General features: G+C 47.4%; 1 protein-coding gene across 1 annotated transcript; it reads left to right on the forward strand.

The window, feature by feature from the left end:
• The first annotated feature begins 540 nt into the window (after positions 1-540).
• On the forward strand, positions 541-19165 carry LOC141376255 (uncharacterized). The gene is made up of 23 exons (XM_073913407.1): positions 541-726; positions 1281-1556; positions 2111-2386; positions 2941-3216; positions 3771-4046; positions 4601-4876; positions 5431-5706; positions 6261-6536; positions 7091-7366; positions 7921-8196; positions 8751-9026; positions 9581-9856; positions 10411-10686; positions 11241-11516; positions 12071-12346; positions 12901-13176; positions 13731-14006; positions 14561-14836; positions 15391-15666; positions 16221-16496; positions 17051-17326; positions 17881-18156; positions 18711-19165. The coding sequence occupies exons 1-23, from the start codon at positions 585-587 to the stop codon at positions 19076-19078; spliced, it is 6306 nt and encodes a 2101-aa protein (XP_073769508.1). The 5' UTR covers positions 541-584; the 3' UTR covers positions 19079-19165.
• Positions 19166-19491: the final 326 nt, after the last annotated feature.

Consider the following 19491-nt stretch of genomic DNA (forward strand, 5'->3'; position numbering starts at 1 on the left):
GGTAGTCAACTAGGGGTAGTCAACTAGGGGTAGTCAACTAGGGGTAGTCAACTAGGGGTAGTCAACTAGGGGTAGTCAACTAGGGGTAGTCAACTAGGGGTAGTCAACTAGGGGTAGTCAACTAGGGGTAGTCAACTAGGGGTAGTCAACTAGGGGTAGTCAACTAGGGGTAGTCAACTAGGGGTAGTCAACTAGGGGTAGTCAACTAGGGGTAGTCAACTAGGGGTAGTCAACTAGGGGTAGTCAACTAGGGGTAGTCAACTAGGGGTAGTCAACTAGGGGTAGTCAACTAGGGGTAGTCAACTAGGGGTAGTCAACTAGGGGTAGTCAACTAGGGGTAGTCAACTAGGGGTAGTCAACTAGGGGTAGTCAACTAGGGGTAGTCAACTAGGGGTAGTCAACTAGGGGTAGTCAACTAGGGGTAGTCAACTAGGGGTAGTCAACTAGGGGTAGTCAACTAGGGGTAGTCAACTAGGGGTAGTCAACTAGGGGTAGTTAGGGTTAGGGTTAGGGTTAGGGTTAGGGTTAGGGTTAGGGTTAGGGTGAAGAAAAATCCAGAGGTTGGACTGAGTCCATCCCCGGTTATGCACGGTCCATCGACATCAACTGCCCGCCACGCCCGCGGCGTCCGGGTCGGCCGAACGGATCCGAACGACATCGAGAAAGGCCAGCGTCAGCCCGCAACACAACCAAATTGCTGTGAAAAAATTACCCACCTAGTTTTAGGTATGTGTACAGCGCTAATTCAGCATTTGGGGTAGGGTTCGGGGTCTTAGGGTCCCTGATCTTAGGGCTCTAGGCACTTGGGTTAAGTTTTAGGTGTGAAAGGTCACCCGGGTTGGGTTTAGAGGTGTGTTGAAGAGTGCAGTCGATGTTTGTAAATAATAAAGTTTTGTTTTTGTGGACTTAATACATTTATTTTACTTTCCCATGAGATTAAATAATGCGGCTCTCTCCCATTTGCGTTTTGAAATGGAGGCACTAAATATACTGCTCAAACCTGATCGCGACGTTTCGGAGTTTCTTTTCCTTCCTCAGGCTAGTTTGAGCAACTGAATGGCTGGAATACTTCACATCAGCTCATTTATATAGACTTCTCAGTGGGCGTGGCTTCCTAACACTCTCTCTCTCTCTGTTTTCACACTTTCTCGATGTTTCGATTTTTCTCGATGTTTCCCAAAACTGAATATCGGCACTTTGTGGTGCGTCATAAACTTAGCGTTATACTTTCTGCTGTCCTGTTGTGTACTTTTTGACACCAATTTATTAAATGTTCCAAGCTGGAGACTCATTTCCCCGACATCGATGGATCCGCCGGCGTTCCCGTCCGCAGCAGGCGAGGTGCAGAGCTGGAGGCACTGGCTGGGTTAGGGTGAAGAAAAATCCAGAGGTTGGACTGAGTCCATCCCCGGTTATGCACGGTCCATCGACATCAACTGCCCGCCACGCCCGCGGCGTCCGGGTCGGCCGAACGGATCCGAACGACATCGAGAAAGGCCAGCGTCAGCCCGCAACACAACCAAATTGCTGTGAAAAAATTACCCACCTAGTTTTAGGTATGTGTACAGCGCTAATTCAGCATTTGGGGTAGGGTTCGGGGTCTTAGGGTCCCTGATCTTAGGGCTCTAGGCACTTGGGTTAAGTTTTAGGTGTGAAAGGTCACCCGGGTTGGGTTTAGAGGTGTGTTGAAGAGTGCAGTCGATGTTTGTAAATAATAAAGTTTTGTTTTTGTGGACTTAATACATTTATTTTACTTTCCCATGAGATTAAATAATGCGGCTCTCTCCCATTTGCGTTTTGAAATGGAGGCACTAAATATACTGCTCAAACCTGATCGCGACGTTTCGGAGTTTCTTTTCCTTCCTCAGGCTAGTTTGAGCAACTGAATGGCTGGAATACTTCACATCAGCTCATTTATATAGACTTCTCAGTGGGCGTGGCTTCCTAACACTCTCTCTCTCTCTGTTTTCACACTTTCTCGATGTTTCGATTTTTCTCGATGTTTCCCAAAACTGAATATCGGCACTTTGTGGTGCGTCATAAACTTAGCGTTATACTTTCTGCTGTCCTGTTGTGTACTTTTTGACACCAATTTATTAAATGTTCCAAGCTGGAGACTCATTTCCCCGACATCGATGGATCCGCCGGCGTTCCCGTCCGCAGCAGGCGAGGTGCAGAGCTGGAGGCACTGGCTGGGTTAGGGTGAAGAAAAATCCAGAGGTTGGACTGAGTCCATCCCCGGTTATGCACGGTCCATCGACATCAACTGCCCGCCACGCCCGCGGCGTCCGGGTCGGCCGAACGGATCCGAACGACATCGAGAAAGGCCAGCGTCAGCCCGCAACACAACCAAATTGCTGTGAAAAAATTACCCACCTAGTTTTAGGTATGTGTACAGCGCTAATTCAGCATTTGGGGTAGGGTTCGGGGTCTTAGGGTCCCTGATCTTAGGGCTCTAGGCACTTGGGTTAAGTTTTAGGTGTGAAAGGTCACCCGGGTTGGGTTTAGAGGTGTGTTGAAGAGTGCAGTCGATGTTTGTAAATAATAAAGTTTTGTTTTTGTGGACTTAATACATTTATTTTACTTTCCCATGAGATTAAATAATGCGGCTCTCTCCCATTTGCGTTTTGAAATGGAGGCACTAAATATACTGCTCAAACCTGATCGCGACCTTTCGGAGTTTCTTTTCCTTCCTCAGGCTAGTTTGAGCAACTGAATGGCTGGAATACTTCACATCAGCTCATTTATATAGACTTCTCAGTGGGCGTGGCTTCCTAACACTCTCTCTCTCTCTGTTTTCACACTTTCTCGATGTTTCGATTTTTCTCGATGTTTCCCAAAACTGAATATCGGCACTTTGTGGTGCGTCATAAACTTAGCGTTATACTTTCTGCTGTCCTGTTGTGTACTTTTTGACACCAATTTATTAAATGTTCCAAGCTGGAGACTCATTTCCCCGACATCGATGGATCCGCCGGCGTTCCCGTCCGCAGCAGGCGAGGTGCAGAGCTGGAGGCACTGGCTGGGTTAGGGTGAAGAAAAATCCAGAGGTTGGACTGAGTCCATCCCCGGTTATGCACGGTCCATCGACATCAACTGCCCGCCACGCCCGCGGCGTCCGGGTCGGCCGAACGGATCCGAACGACATCGAGAAAGGCCAGCGTCAGCCCGCAACACAACCAAATTGCTGTGAAAAAATTACCCACCTAGTTTTAGGTATGTGTACAGCGCTAATTCAGCATTTGGGGTAGGGTTCGGGGTCTTAGGGTCCCTGATCTTAGGGCTCTAGGCACTTGGGTTAAGTTTTAGGTGTGAAAGGTCACCCGGGTTGGGTTTAGAGGTGTGTTGAAGAGTGCAGTCGATGTTTGTAAATAATAAAGTTTTGTTTTTGTGGACTTAATACATTTATTTTACTTTCCCATGAGATTAAATAATGCGGCTCTCTCCCATTTGCGTTTTGAAATGGAGGCACTAAATATACTGCTCAAACCTGATCGCGACGTTTCGGAGTTTCTTTTCCTTCCTCAGGCTAGTTTGAGCAACTGAATGGCTGGAATACTTCACATCAGCTCATTTATATAGACTTCTCAGTGGGCGTGGCTTCCTAACACTCTCTCTCTCTCTGTTTTCACACTTTCTCGATGTTTCGATTTTTCTCGATGTTTCCCAAAACTGAATATCGGCACTTTGTGGTGCGTCATAAACTTAGCGTTATACTTTCTGCTGTCCTGTTGTGTACTTTTTGACACCAATTTATTAAATGTTCCAAGCTGGAGACTCATTTCCCCGACATCGATGGATCCGCCGGCGTTCCCGTCCGCAGCAGGCGAGGTGCAGAGCTGGAGGCACTGGCTGGGTTAGGGTGAAGAAAAATCCAGAGGTTGGACTGAGTCCATCCCCGGTTATGCACGGTCCATCGACATCAACTGCCCGCCACGCCCGCGGCGTCCGGGTCGGCCGAACGGATCCGAACGACATCGAGAAAGGCCAGCGTCAGCCCGCAACACAACCAAATTGCTGTGAAAAAATTACCCACCTAGTTTTAGGTATGTGTACAGCGCTAATTCAGCATTTGGGGTAGGGTTCGGGGTCTTAGGGTCCCTGATCTTAGGGCTCTAGGCACTTGGGTTAAGTTTTAGGTGTGAAAGGTCACCCGGGTTGGGTTTAGAGGTGTGTTGAAGAGTGCAGTCGATGTTTGTAAATAATAAAGTTTTGTTTTTGTGGACTTAATACATTTATTTTACTTTCCCATGAGATTAAATAATGCGGCTCTCTCCCATTTGCGTTTTGAAATGGAGGCACTAAATATACTGCTCAAACCTGATCGCGACGTTTCGGAGTTTCTTTTCCTTCCTCAGGCTAGTTTGAGCAACTGAATGGCTGGAATACTTCACATCAGCTCATTTATATAGACTTCTCAGTGGGCGTGGCTTCCTAACACTCTCTCTCTCTCTGTTTTCACACTTTCTCGATGTTTCGATTTTTCTCGATGTTTCCCAAAACTGAATATCGGCACTTTGTGGTGCGTCATAAACTTAGCGTTATACTTTCTGCTGTCCTGTTGTGTACTTTTTGACACCAATTTATTAAATGTTCCAAGCTGGAGACTCATTTCCCCGACATCGATGGATCCGCCGGCGTTCCCGTCCGCAGCAGGCGAGGTGCAGAGCTGGAGGCACTGGCTGGGTTAGGGTGAAGAAAAATCCAGAGGTTGGACTGAGTCCATCCCCGGTTATGCACGGTCCATCGACATCAACTGCCCGCCACGCCCGCGGCGTCCGGGTCGGCCGAACGGATCCGAACGACATCGAGAAAGGCCAGCGTCAGCCCGCAACACAACCAAATTGCTGTGAAAAAATTACCCACCTAGTTTTAGGTATGTGTACAGCGCTAATTCAGCATTTGGGGTAGGGTTCGGGGTCTTAGGGTCCCTGATCTTAGGGCTCTAGGCACTTGGGTTAAGTTTTAGGTGTGAAAGGTCACCCGGGTTGGGTTTAGAGGTGTGTTGAAGAGTGCAGTCGATGTTTGTAAATAATAAAGTTTTGTTTTTGTGGACTTAATACATTTATTTTACTTTCCCATGAGATTAAATAATGCGGCTCTCTCCCATTTGCGTTTTGAAATGGAGGCACTAAATATACTGCTCAAACCTGATCGCGACGTTTCGGAGTTTCTTTTCCTTCCTCAGGCTAGTTTGAGCAACTGAATGGCTGGAATACTTCACATCAGCTCATTTATATAGACTTCTCAGTGGGCGTGGCTTCCTAACACTCTCTCTCTCTCTGTTTTCACACTTTCTCGATGTTTCGATTTTTCTCGATGTTTCCCAAAACTGAATATCGGCACTTTGTGGTGCGTCATAAACTTAGCGTTATACTTTCTGCTGTCCTGTTGTGTACTTTTTGACACCAATTTATTAAATGTTCCAAGCTGGAGACTCATTTCCCCGACATCGATGGATCCGCCGGCGTTCCCGTCCGCAGCAGGCGAGGTGCAGAGCTGGAGGCACTGGCTGGGTTAGGGTGAAGAAAAATCCAGAGGTTGGACTGAGTCCATCCCCGGTTATGCACGGTCCATCGACATCAACTGCCCGCCACGCCCGCGGCGTCCGGGTCGGCCGAACGGATCCGAACGACATCGAGAAAGGCCAGCGTCAGCCCGCAACACAACCAAATTGCTGTGAAAAAATTACCCACCTAGTTTTAGGTATGTGTACAGCGCTAATTCAGCATTTGGGGTAGGGTTCGGGGTCTTAGGGTCCCTGATCTTAGGGCTCTAGGCACTTGGGTTAAGTTTTAGGTGTGAAAGGTCACCCGGGTTGGGTTTAGAGGTGTGTTGAAGAGTGCAGTCGATGTTTGTAAATAATAAAGTTTTGTTTTTGTGGACTTAATACATTTATTTTACTTTCCCATGAGATTAAATAATGCGGCTCTCTCCCATTTGCGTTTTGAAATGGAGGCACTAAATATACTGCTCAAACCTGATCGCGACGTTTCGGAGTTTCTTTTCCTTCCTCAGGCTAGTTTGAGCAACTGAATGGCTGGAATACTTCACATCAGCTCATTTATATAGACTTCTCAGTGGGCGTGGCTTCCTAACACTCTCTCTCTCTCTGTTTTCACACTTTCTCGATGTTTCGATTTTTCTCGATGTTTCCCAAAACTGAATATCGGCACTTTGTGGTGCGTCATAAACTTAGCGTTATACTTTCTGCTGTCCTGTTGTGTACTTTTTGACACCAATTTATTAAATGTTCCAAGCTGGAGACTCATTTCCCCGACATCGATGGATCCGCCGGCGTTCCCGTCCGCAGCAGGCGAGGTGCAGAGCTGGAGGCACTGGCTGGGTTAGGGTGAAGAAAAATCCAGAGGTTGGACTGAGTCCATCCCCGGTTATGCACGGTCCATCGACATCAACTGCCCGCCACGCCCGCGGCGTCCGGGTCGGCCGAACGGATCCGAACGACATCGAGAAAGGCCAGCGTCAGCCCGCAACACAACCAAATTGCTGTGAAAAAATTACCCACCTAGTTTTAGGTATGTGTACAGCGCTAATTCAGCATTTGGGGTAGGGTTCGGGGTCTTAGGGTCCCTGATCTTAGGGCTCTAGGCACTTGGGTTAAGTTTTAGGTGTGAAAGGTCACCCGGGTTGGGTTTAGAGGTGTGTTGAAGAGTGCAGTCGATGTTTGTAAATAATAAAGTTTTGTTTTTGTGGACTTAATACATTTATTTTACTTTCCCATGAGATTAAATAATGCGGCTCTCTCCCATTTGCGTTTTGAAATGGAGGCACTAAATATACTGCTCAAACCTGATCGCGACGTTTCGGAGTTTCTTTTCCTTCCTCAGGCTAGTTTGAGCAACTGAATGGCTGGAATACTTCACATCAGCTCATTTATATAGACTTCTCAGTGGGCGTGGCTTCCTAACACTCTCTCTCTCTCTGTTTTCACACTTTCTCGATGTTTCGATTTTTCTCGATGTTTCCCAAAACTGAATATCGGCACTTTGTGGTGCGTCATAAACTTAGCGTTATACTTTCTGCTGTCCTGTTGTGTACTTTTTGACACCAATTTATTAAATGTTCCAAGCTGGAGACTCATTTCCCCGACATCGATGGATCCGCCGGCGTTCCCGTCCGCAGCAGGCGAGGTGCAGAGCTGGAGGCACTGGCTGGGTTAGGGTGAAGAAAAATCCAGAGGTTGGACTGAGTCCATCCCCGGTTATGCACGGTCCATCGACATCAACTGCCCGCCACGCCCGCGGCGTCCGGGTCGGCCGAACGGATCCGAACGACATCGAGAAAGGCCAGCGTCAGCCCGCAACACAACCAAATTGCTGTGAAAAAATTACCCACCTAGTTTTAGGTATGTGTACAGCGCTAATTCAGCATTTGGGGTAGGGTTCGGGGTCTTAGGGTCCCTGATCTTAGGGCTCTAGGCACTTGGGTTAAGTTTTAGGTGTGAAAGGTCACCCGGGTTGGGTTTAGAGGTGTGTTGAAGAGTGCAGTCGATGTTTGTAAATAATAAAGTTTTGTTTTTGTGGACTTAATACATTTATTTTACTTTCCCATGAGATTAAATAATGCGGCTCTCTCCCATTTGCGTTTTGAAATGGAGGCACTAAATATACTGCTCAAACCTGATCGCGACGTTTCGGAGTTTCTTTTCCTTCCTCAGGCTAGTTTGAGCAACTGAATGGCTGGAATACTTCACATCAGCTCATTTATATAGACTTCTCAGTGGGCGTGGCTTCCTAACACTCTCTCTCTCTCTGTTTTCACACTTTCTCGATGTTTCGATTTTTCTCGATGTTTCCCAAAACTGAATATCGGCACTTTGTGGTGCGTCATAAACTTAGCGTTATACTTTCTGCTGTCCTGTTGTGTACTTTTTGACACCAATTTATTAAATGTTCCAAGCTGGAGACTCATTTCCCCGACATCGATGGATCCGCCGGCGTTCCCGTCCGCAGCAGGCGAGGTGCAGAGCTGGAGGCACTGGCTGGGTTAGGGTGAAGAAAAATCCAGAGGTTGGACTGAGTCCATCCCCGGTTATGCACGGTCCATCGACATCAACTGCCCGCCACGCCCGCGGCGTCCGGGTCGGCCGAACGGATCCGAACGACATCGAGAAAGGCCAGCGTCAGCCCGCAACACAACCAAATTGCTGTGAAAAAATTACCCACCTAGTTTTAGGTATGTGTACAGCGCTAATTCAGCATTTGGGGTAGGGTTCGGGGTCTTAGGGTCCCTGATCTTAGGGCTCTAGGCACTTGGGTTAAGTTTTAGGTGTGAAAGGTCACCCGGGTTGGGTTTAGAGGTGTGTTGAAGAGTGCAGTCGATGTTTGTAAATAATAAAGTTTTGTTTTTGTGGACTTAATACATTTATTTTACTTTCCCATGAGATTAAATAATGCGGCTCTCTCCCATTTGCGTTTTGAAATGGAGGCACTAAATATACTGCTCAAACCTGATCGCGACGTTTCGGAGTTTCTTTTCCTTCCTCAGGCTAGTTTGAGCAACTGAATGGCTGGAATACTTCACATCAGCTCATTTATATAGACTTCTCAGTGGGCGTGGCTTCCTAACACTCTCTCTCTCTCTGTTTTCACACTTTCTCGATGTTTCGATTTTTCTCGATGTTTCCCAAAACTGAATATCGGCACTTTGTGGTGCGTCATAAACTTAGCGTTATACTTTCTGCTGTCCTGTTGTGTACTTTTTGACACCAATTTATTAAATGTTCCAAGCTGGAGACTCATTTCCCCGACATCGATGGATCCGCCGGCGTTCCCGTCCGCAGCAGGCGAGGTGCAGAGCTGGAGGCACTGGCTGGGTTAGGGTGAAGAAAAATCCAGAGGTTGGACTGAGTCCATCCCCGGTTATGCACGGTCCATCGACATCAACTGCCCGCCACGCCCGCGGCGTCCGGGTCGGCCGAACGGATCCGAACGACATCGAGAAAGGCCAGCGTCAGCCCGCAACACAACCAAATTGCTGTGAAAAAATTACCCACCTAGTTTTAGGTATGTGTACAGCGCTAATTCAGCATTTGGGGTAGGGTTCGGGGTCTTAGGGTCCCTGATCTTAGGGCTCTAGGCACTTGGGTTAAGTTTTAGGTGTGAAAGGTCACCCGGGTTGGGTTTAGAGGTGTGTTGAAGAGTGCAGTCGATGTTTGTAAATAATAAAGTTTTGTTTTTGTGGACTTAATACATTTATTTTACTTTCCCATGAGATTAAATAATGCGGCTCTCTCCCATTTGCGTTTTGAAATGGAGGCACTAAATATACTGCTCAAACCTGATCGCGACGTTTCGGAGTTTCTTTTCCTTCCTCAGGCTAGTTTGAGCAACTGAATGGCTGGAATACTTCACATCAGCTCATTTATATAGACTTCTCAGTGGGCGTGGCTTCCTAACACTCTCTCTCTCTCTGTTTTCACACTTTCTCGATGTTTCGATTTTTCTCGATGTTTCCCAAAACTGAATATCGGCACTTTGTGGTGCGTCATAAACTTAGCGTTATACTTTCTGCTGTCCTGTTGTGTACTTTTTGACACCAATTTATTAAATGTTCCAAGCTGGAGACTCATTTCCCCGACATCGATGGATCCGCCGGCGTTCCCGTCCGCAGCAGGCGAGGTGCAGAGCTGGAGGCACTGGCTGGGTTAGGGTGAAGAAAAATCCAGAGGTTGGACTGAGTCCATCCCCGGTTATGCACGGTCCATCGACATCAACTGCCCGCCACGCCCGCGGCGTCCGGGTCGGCCGAACGGATCCGAACGACATCGAGAAAGGCCAGCGTCAGCCCGCAACACAACCAAATTGCTGTGAAAAAATTACCCACCTAGTTTTAGGTATGTGTACAGCGCTAATTCAGCATTTGGGGTAGGGTTCGGGGTCTTAGGGTCCCTGATCTTAGGGCTCTAGGCACTTGGGTTAAGTTTTAGGTGTGAAAGGTCACCCGGGTTGGGTTTAGAGGTGTGTTGAAGAGTGCAGTCGATGTTTGTAAATAATAAAGTTTTGTTTTTGTGGACTTAATACATTTATTTTACTTTCCCATGAGATTAAATAATGCGGCTCTCTCCCATTTGCGTTTTGAAATGGAGGCACTAAATATACTGCTCAAACCTGATCGCGACGTTTCGGAGTTTCTTTTCCTTCCTCAGGCTAGTTTGAGCAACTGAATGGCTGGAATACTTCACATCAGCTCATTTATATAGACTTCTCAGTGGGCGTGGCTTCCTAACACTCTCTCTCTCTCTGTTTTCACACTTTCTCGATGTTTCGATTTTTCTCGATGTTTCCCAAAACTGAATATCGGCACTTTGTGGTGCGTCATAAACTTAGCGTTATACTTTCTGCTGTCCTGTTGTGTACTTTTTGACACCAATTTATTAAATGTTCCAAGCTGGAGACTCATTTCCCCGACATCGATGGATCCGCCGGCGTTCCCGTCCGCAGCAGGCGAGGTGCAGAGCTGGAGGCACTGGCTGGGTTAGGGTGAAGAAAAATCCAGAGGTTGGACTGAGTCCATCCCCGGTTATGCACGGTCCATCGACATCAACTGCCCGCCACGCCCGCGGCGTCCGGGTCGGCCGAACGGATCCGAACGACATCGAGAAAGGCCAGCGTCAGCCCGCAACACAACCAAATTGCTGTGAAAAAATTACCCACCTAGTTTTAGGTATGTGTACAGCGCTAATTCAGCATTTGGGGTAGGGTTCGGGGTCTTAGGGTCCCTGATCTTAGGGCTCTAGGCACTTGGGTTAAGTTTTAGGTGTGAAAGGTCACCCGGGTTGGGTTTAGAGGTGTGTTGAAGAGTGCAGTCGATGTTTGTAAATAATAAAGTTTTGTTTTTGTGGACTTAATACATTTATTTTACTTTCCCATGAGATTAAATAATGCGGCTCTCTCCCATTTGCGTTTTGAAATGGAGGCACTAAATATACTGCTCAAACCTGATCGCGACGTTTCGGAGTTTCTTTTCCTTCCTCAGGCTAGTTTGAGCAACTGAATGGCTGGAATACTTCACATCAGCTCATTTATATAGACTTCTCAGTGGGCGTGGCTTCCTAACACTCTCTCTCTCTCTGTTTTCACACTTTCTCGATGTTTCGATTTTTCTCGATGTTTCCCAAAACTGAATATCGGCACTTTGTGGTGCGTCATAAACTTAGCGTTATACTTTCTGCTGTCCTGTTGTGTACTTTTTGACACCAATTTATTAAATGTTCCAAGCTGGAGACTCATTTCCCCGACATCGATGGATCCGCCGGCGTTCCCGTCCGCAGCAGGCGAGGTGCAGAGCTGGAGGCACTGGCTGGGTTAGGGTGAAGAAAAATCCAGAGGTTGGACTGAGTCCATCCCCGGTTATGCACGGTCCATCGACATCAACTGCCCGCCACGCCCGCGGCGTCCGGGTCGGCCGAACGGATCCGAACGACATCGAGAAAGGCCAGCGTCAGCCCGCAACACAACCAAATTGCTGTGAAAAAATTACCCACCTAGTTTTAGGTATGTGTACAGCGCTAATTCAGCATTTGGGGTAGGGTTCGGGGTCTTAGGGTCCCTGATCTTAGGGCTCTAGGCACTTGGGTTAAGTTTTAGGTGTGAAAGGTCACCCGGGTTGGGTTTAGAGGTGTGTTGAAGAGTGCAGTCGATGTTTGTAAATAATAAAGTTTTGTTTTTGTGGACTTAATACATTTATTTTACTTTCCCATGAGATTAAATAATGCGGCTCTCTCCCATTTGCGTTTTGAAATGGAGGCACTAAATATACTGCTCAAACCTGATCGCGACGTTTCGGAGTTTCTTTTCCTTCCTCAGGCTAGTTTGAGCAACTGAATGGCTGGAATACTTCACATCAGCTCATTTATATAGACTTCTCAGTGGGCGTGGCTTCCTAACACTCTCTCTCTCTCTGTTTTCACACTTTCTCGATGTTTCGATTTTTCTCGATGTTTCCCAAAACTGAATATCGGCACTTTGTGGTGCGTCATAAACTTAGCGTTATACTTTCTGCTGTCCTGTTGTGTACTTTTTGACACCAATTTATTAAATGTTCCAAGCTGGAGACTCATTTCCCCGACATCGATGGATCCGCCGGCGTTCCCGTCCGCAGCAGGCGAGGTGCAGAGCTGGAGGCACTGGCTGGGTTAGGGTGAAGAAAAATCCAGAGGTTGGACTGAGTCCATCCCCGGTTATGCACGGTCCATCGACATCAACTGCCCGCCACGCCCGCGGCGTCCGGGTCGGCCGAACGGATCCGAACGACATCGAGAAAGGCCAGCGTCAGCCCGCAACACAACCAAATTGCTGTGAAAAAATTACCCACCTAGTTTTAGGTATGTGTACAGCGCTAATTCAGCATTTGGGGTAGGGTTCGGGGTCTTAGGGTCCCTGATCTTAGGGCTCTAGGCACTTGGGTTAAGTTTTAGGTGTGAAAGGTCACCCGGGTTGGGTTTAGAGGTGTGTTGAAGAGTGCAGTCGATGTTTGTAAATAATAAAGTTTTGTTTTTGTGGACTTAATACATTTATTTTACTTTCCCATGAGATTAAATAATGCGGCTCTCTCCCATTTGCGTTTTGAAATGGAGGCACTAAATATACTGCTCAAACCTGATCGCGACGTTTCGGAGTTTCTTTTCCTTCCTCAGGCTAGTTTGAGCAACTGAATGGCTGGAATACTTCACATCAGCTCATTTATATAGACTTCTCAGTGGGCGTGGCTTCCTAACACTCTCTCTCTCTCTGTTTTCACACTTTCTCGATGTTTCGATTTTTCTCGATGTTTCCCAAAACTGAATATCGGCACTTTGTGGTGCGTCATAAACTTAGCGTTATACTTTCTGCTGTCCTGTTGTGTACTTTTTGACACCAATTTATTAAATGTTCCAAGCTGGAGACTCATTTCCCCGACATCGATGGATCCGCCGGCGTTCCCGTCCGCAGCAGGCGAGGTGCAGAGCTGGAGGCACTGGCTGGGTTAGGGTGAAGAAAAATCCAGAGGTTGGACTGAGTCCATCCCCGGTTATGCACGGTCCATCGACATCAACTGCCCGCCACGCCCGCGGCGTCCGGGTCGGCCGAACGGATCCGAACGACATCGAGAAAGGCCAGCGTCAGCCCGCAACACAACCAAATTGCTGTGAAAAAATTACCCACCTAGTTTTAGGTATGTGTACAGCGCTAATTCAGCATTTGGGGTAGGGTTCGGGGTCTTAGGGTCCCTGATCTTAGGGCTCTAGGCACTTGGGTTAAGTTTTAGGTGTGAAAGGTCACCCGGGTTGGGTTTAGAGGTGTGTTGAAGAGTGCAGTCGATGTTTGTAAATAATAAAGTTTTGTTTTTGTGGACTTAATACATTTATTTTACTTTCCCATGAGATTAAATAATGCGGCTCTCTCCCATTTGCGTTTTGAAATGGAGGCACTAAATATACTGCTCAAACCTGATCGCGACGTTTCGGAGTTTCTTTTCCTTCCTCAGGCTAGTTTGAGCAACTGAATGGCTGGAATACTTCACATCAGCTCATTTATATAGACTTCTCAGTGGGCGTGGCTTCCTAACACTCTCTCTCTCTCTGTTTTCACACTTTCTCGATGTTTCGATTTTTCTCGATGTTTCCCAAAACTGAATATCGGCACTTTGTGGTGCGTCATAAACTTAGCGTTATACTTTCTGCTGTCCTGTTGTGTACTTTTTGACACCAATTTATTAAATGTTCCAAGCTGGAGACTCATTTCCCCGACATCGATGGATCCGCCGGCGTTCCCGTCCGCAGCAGGCGAGGTGCAGAGCTGGAGGCACTGGCTGGGTTAGGGTGAAGAAAAATCCAGAGGTTGGACTGAGTCCATCCCCGGTTATGCACGGTCCATCGACATCAACTGCCCGCCACGCCCGCGGCGTCCGGGTCGGCCGAACGGATCCGAACGACATCGAGAAAGGCCAGCGTCAGCCCGCAACACAACCAAATTGCTGTGAAAAAATTACCCACCTAGTTTTAGGTATGTGTACAGCGCTAATTCAGCATTTGGGGTAGGGTTCGGGGTCTTAGGGTCCCTGATCTTAGGGCTCTAGGCACTTGGGTTAAGTTTTAGGTGTGAAAGGTCACCCGGGTTGGGTTTAGAGGTGTGTTGAAGAGTGCAGTCGATGTTTGTAAATAATAAAGTTTTGTTTTTGTGGACTTAATACATTTATTTTACTTTCCCATGAGATTAAATAATGCGGCTCTCTCCCATTTGCGTTTTGAAATGGAGGCACTAAATATACTGCTCAAACCTGATCGCGACGTTTCGGAGTTTCTTTTCCTTCCTCAGGCTAGTTTGAGCAACTGAATGGCTGGAATACTTCACATCAGCTCATTTATATAGACTTCTCAGTGGGCGTGGCTTCCTAACACTCTCTCTCTCTCTGTTTTCACACTTTCTCGATGTTTCGATTTTTCTCGATGTTTCCCAAAACTGAATATCGGCACTTTGTGGTGCGTCATAAACTTAGCGTTATACTTTCTGCTGTCCTGTTGTGTACTTTTTGACACCAATTTATTAAATGTTCCAAGCTGGAGACTCATTTCCCCGACATCGATGGATCCGCCGGCGTTCCCGTCCGCAGCAGGCGAGGTGCAGAGCTGGAGGCACTGGCTGGGTTAGGGTGAAGAAAAATCCAGAGGTTGGACTGAGTCCATCCCCGGTTATGCACGGTCCATCGACATCAACTGCCCGCCACGCCCGCGGCGTCCGGGTCGGCCGAACGGATCCGAACGACATCGAGAAAGGCCAGCGTCAGCCCGCAACACAACCAAATTGCTGTGAAAAAATTACCCACCTAGTTTTAGGTATGTGTACAGCGCTAATTCAGCATTTGGGGTAGGGTTCGGGGTCTTAGGGTCCCTGATCTTAGGGCTCTAGGCACTTGGGTTAAGTTTTAGGTGTGAAAGGTCACCCGGGTTGGGTTTAGAGGTGTGTTGAAGAGTGCAGTCGATGTTTGTAAATAATAAAGTTTTGTTTTTGTGGACTTAATACATTTATTTTACTTTCCCATGAGATTAAATAATGCGGCTCTCTCCCATTTGCGTTTTGAAATGGAGGCACTAAATATACTGCTCAAACCTGATCGCGACGTTTCGGAGTTTCTTTTCCTTCCTCAGGCTAGTTTGAGCAACTGAATGGCTGGAATACTTCACATCAGCTCATTTATATAGACTTCTCAGTGGGCGTGGCTTCCTAACACTCTCTCTCTCTCTGTTTTCACACTTTCTCGATGTTTCGATTTTTCTCGATGTTTCCCAAAACTGAATATCGGCACTTTGTGGTGCGTCATAAACTTAGCGTTATACTTTCTGCTGTCCTGTTGTGTACTTTTTGACACCAATTTATTAAATGTTCCAAGCTGGAGACTCATTTCCCCGACATCGATGGATCCGCCGGCGTTCCCGTCCGCAGCAGGCGAGGTGCAGAGCTGGAGGCACTGGCTGGGTTAGGGTGAAGAAAAATCCAGAGGTTGGACTGAGTCCATCCCCGGTTATGCACGGTCCATCGACATCAACTGCCCGCCACGCCCGCGGCGTCCGGGTCGGCCGAACGGATCCGAACGACATCGAGAAAGGCCAGCGTCAGCCCGCAACACAACCAAATTGCTGTGAAAAAATTACCCACCTAGTTTTAGGTATGTGTACAGCGCTAATTCAGCATTTGGGGTAGGGTTCGGGGTCTTAGGGTCCCTGATCTTAGGGCTCTAGGCACTTGGGTTAAGTTTTAGGTGTGAAAGGTCACCCGGGTTGGGTTTAGAGGTGTGTTGAAGAGTGCAGTCGATGTTTGTAAATAATAAAGTTTTGTTTTTGTGGACTTAATACATTTATTTTACTTTCCCATGAGATTAAATAATGCGGCTCTCTCCCATTTGCGTTTTGAAATGGAGGCACTAAATATACTGCTCAAACCTGATCGCGACGTTTCGGAGTTTCTTTTCCTTCCTCAGGCTAGTTTGAGCAACTGAATGGCTGGAATACTTCACATCAGCTCATTTATATAGACTTCTCAGTGGGCGTGGCTTCCTAACACTCTCTCTCTCTCTGTTTTCACACTTTCTCGATGTTTCGATTTTTCTCGATGTTTCCCAAAACTGAATATCGGCACTTTGTGGTGCGTCATAAACTTAGCGTTATACTTTCTGCTGTCCTGTTGTGTACTTTTTGACACCAATTTATTAAATGTTCCAAGCTGGAGACTCATTTCCCCGACATCGATGGATCCGCCGGCGTTCCCGTCCGCAGCAGGCGAGGTGCAGAGCTGGAGGCACTGGCTGGGTTAGGGTGAAGAAAAATCCAGAGGTTGGACTGAGTCCATCCCCGGTTATGCACGGTCCATCGACATCAACTGCCCGCCACGCCCGCGGCGTCCGGGTCGGCCGAACGGATCCGAACGACATCGAGAAAGGCCAGCGTCAGCCCGCAACACAACCAAATTGCTGTGAAAAAATTACCCACCTAGTTTTAGGTATGTGTACAGCGCTAATTCAGCATTTGGGGTAGGGTTCGGGGTCTTAGGGTCCCTGATCTTAGGGCTCTAGGCACTTGGGTTAAGTTTTAGGTGTGAAAGGTCACCCGGGTTGGGTTTAGAGGTGTGTTGAAGAGTGCAGTCGATGTTTGTAAATAATAAAGTTTTGTTTTTGTGGACTTAATACATTTATTTTACTTTCCCATGAGATTAAATAATGCGGCTCTCTCCCATTTGCGTTTTGAAATGGAGGCACTAAATATACTGCTCAAACCTGATCGCGACGTTTCGGAGTTTCTTTTCCTTCCTCAGGCTAGTTTGAGCAACTGAATGGCTGGAATACTTCACATCAGCTCATTTATATAGACTTCTCAGTGGGCGTGGCTTCCTAACACTCTCTCTCTCTCTGTTTTCACACTTTCTCGATGTTTCGATTTTTCTCGATGTTTCCCAAAACTGAATATCGGCACTTTGTGGTGCGTCATAAACTTAGCGTTATACTTTCTGCTGTCCTGTTGTGTACTTTTTGACACCAATTTATTAAATGTTCCAAGCTGGAGACTCATTTCCCCGACATCGATGGATCCGCCGGCGTTCCCGTCCGCAGCAGGCGAGGTGCAGAGCTGGAGGCACTGGCTGGGTTAGGGTGAAGAAAAATCCAGAGGTTGGACTGAGTCCATCCCCGGTTATGCACGGTCCATCGACATCAACTGCCCGCCACGCCCGCGGCGTCCGGGTCGGCCGAACGGATCCGAACGACATCGAGAAAGGCCAGCGTCAGCCCGCAACACAACCAAATTGCTGTGAAAAAATTACCCACCTAGTTTTAGGTATGTGTACAGCGCTAATTCAGCATTTGGGGTAGGGTTCGGGGTCTTAGGGTCCCTGATCTTAGGGCTCTAGGCACTTGGGTTAAGTTTTAGGTGTGAAAGGTCACCCGGGTTGGGTTTAGAGGTGTGTTGAAGAGTGCAGTCGATGTTTGTAAATAATAAAGTTTTGTTTTTGTGGACTTAATACATTTATTTTACTTTCCCATGAGATTAAATAATGCGGCTCTCTCCCATTTGCGTTTTGAAATGGAGGCACTAAATATACTGCTCAAACCTGATCGCGACGTTTCGGAGTTTCTTTTCCTTCCTCAGGCTAGTTTGAGCAACTGAATGGCTGGAATACTTCACATCAGCTCATTTATATAGACTTCTCAGTGGGCGTGGCTTCCTAACACTCTCTCTCTCTCTGTTTTCACACTTTCTCGATGTTTCGATTTTTCTCGATGTTTCCCAAAACTGAATATCGGCACTTTGTGGTGCGTCATAAACTTAGCGTTATACTTTCTGCTGTCCTGTTGTGTACTTTTTGACACCAATTTATTAAATGTTCCAAGCTGGAGACTCATTTCCCCGACATCGATGGATCCGCCGGCGTTCCCGTCCGCAGCAGGCGAGGTGCAGAGCTGGAGGCACTGGCTGGGTTAGGGTGAAGAAAAATCCAGAGGTTGGACTGAGTCCATCCCCGGTTATGCACGGTCCATCGACATCAACTGCCCGCCACGCCCGCGGCGTCCGGGTCGGCCGAACGGATCCGAACGACATCGAGAAAGGCCAGCGTCAGCCCGCAACACAACCAAATTGCTGTGAAAAAATTACCCACCTAGTTTTAGGTATGTGTACAGCGCTAATTCAGCATTTGGGGTAGGGTTCGGGGTCTTAGGGTCCCTGATCTTAGGGCTCTAGGCACTTGGGTTAAGTTTTAGGTGTGAAAGGTCACCCGGGTTGGGTTTAGAGGTGTGTTGAAGAGTGCAGTCGATGTTTGTAAATAATAAAGTTTTGTTTTTGTGGACTTAATACATTTATTTTACTTTCCCATGAGATTAAATAATGCGGCTCTCTCCCATTTGCGTTTTGAAATGGAGGCACTAAATATACTGCTCAAACCTGATCGCGACGTTTCGGAGTTTCTTTTCCTTCCTCAGGCTAGTTTGAGCAACTGAATGGCTGGAATACTTCACATCAGCTCATTTATATAGACTTCTCAGTGGGCGTGGCTTCCTAACACTCTCTCTCTCTCTGTTTTCACACTTTCTCGATGTTTCGATTTTTCTCGATGTTTCCCAAAACTGAATATCGGCACTTTGTGGTGCGTCATAAACTTAGCGTTATACTTTCTGCTGTCCTGTTGTGTACTTTTTGACACCAATTTATTAAATGTTCCAAGCTGGAGACTCATTTCCCCGACATCGATGGATCCGCCGGCGTTCCCGTCCGCAGCAGGCGAGGTGCAGAGCTGGAGGCACTGGCTGGGTTAGGGTGARGAAAAATCCAGAGGTTGGACTGAGTCCATCCCCGGTTATGCACGGTCCATCGACATCAACTGCCCGCCACGCCCGCGGCGTCCGRGTCGGCCGAACGGATCCGAACGACATCGAGAAAGGCCAGCGTCAGCCCGCAACACAACCAAGTTGCTGTGAAAAAATTACCCACCAAGTTTTAGGTATGTGTGTAACGCTAATTCAGCGTTTGGGTAGGGTTCGGGGTCTTAGGGTCCCTGGTCTTAGGGCTCTAGGCACTTGGGTTAAGTTTTAGGTGTGAAAGGTCACCCGGGTTGGGTTTAGAGATGTGTTGAAGAGTGCGGTCGATKTTTGTAAATTAATAAAGTTTTGTCTTTGTGGACTTAATACATTTATTTTACTTTCCCATGAGATCAAATAATGTGGCTCTCTCCCATTTGCGTTTTGAAATGGAGGCACTAAATGTACTGCTCAAACCTGATCGCGACGTTTCGGAGTTTCTTTTCCTTCCTCAGGCTAGTTTGAGCAACTGAATGGCTGGAATACTTCACATCAGCTCATTTATATAGACTTCTCAGTGGGCGTGGCTTCCTAACACTCTCTCTCTCTCTGTTTTCACACTTTCTCGATGTTTCGATTTTTCTCGATGTTTCCCAAAACTGAATATCGGCACTTTGTGGTGCGTCATAAACTTAGCGTTAYATTTTC

The sequence above is a fragment of the Danio rerio genome, chromosome 9 (genome assembly GCF_049306965.1).
Source record: "Danio rerio strain Tuebingen ecotype United States chromosome 9, GRCz12tu, whole genome shotgun sequence".
Lineage (NCBI taxonomy): Eukaryota > Metazoa > Chordata > Actinopteri > Cypriniformes > Danionidae > Danio > Danio rerio.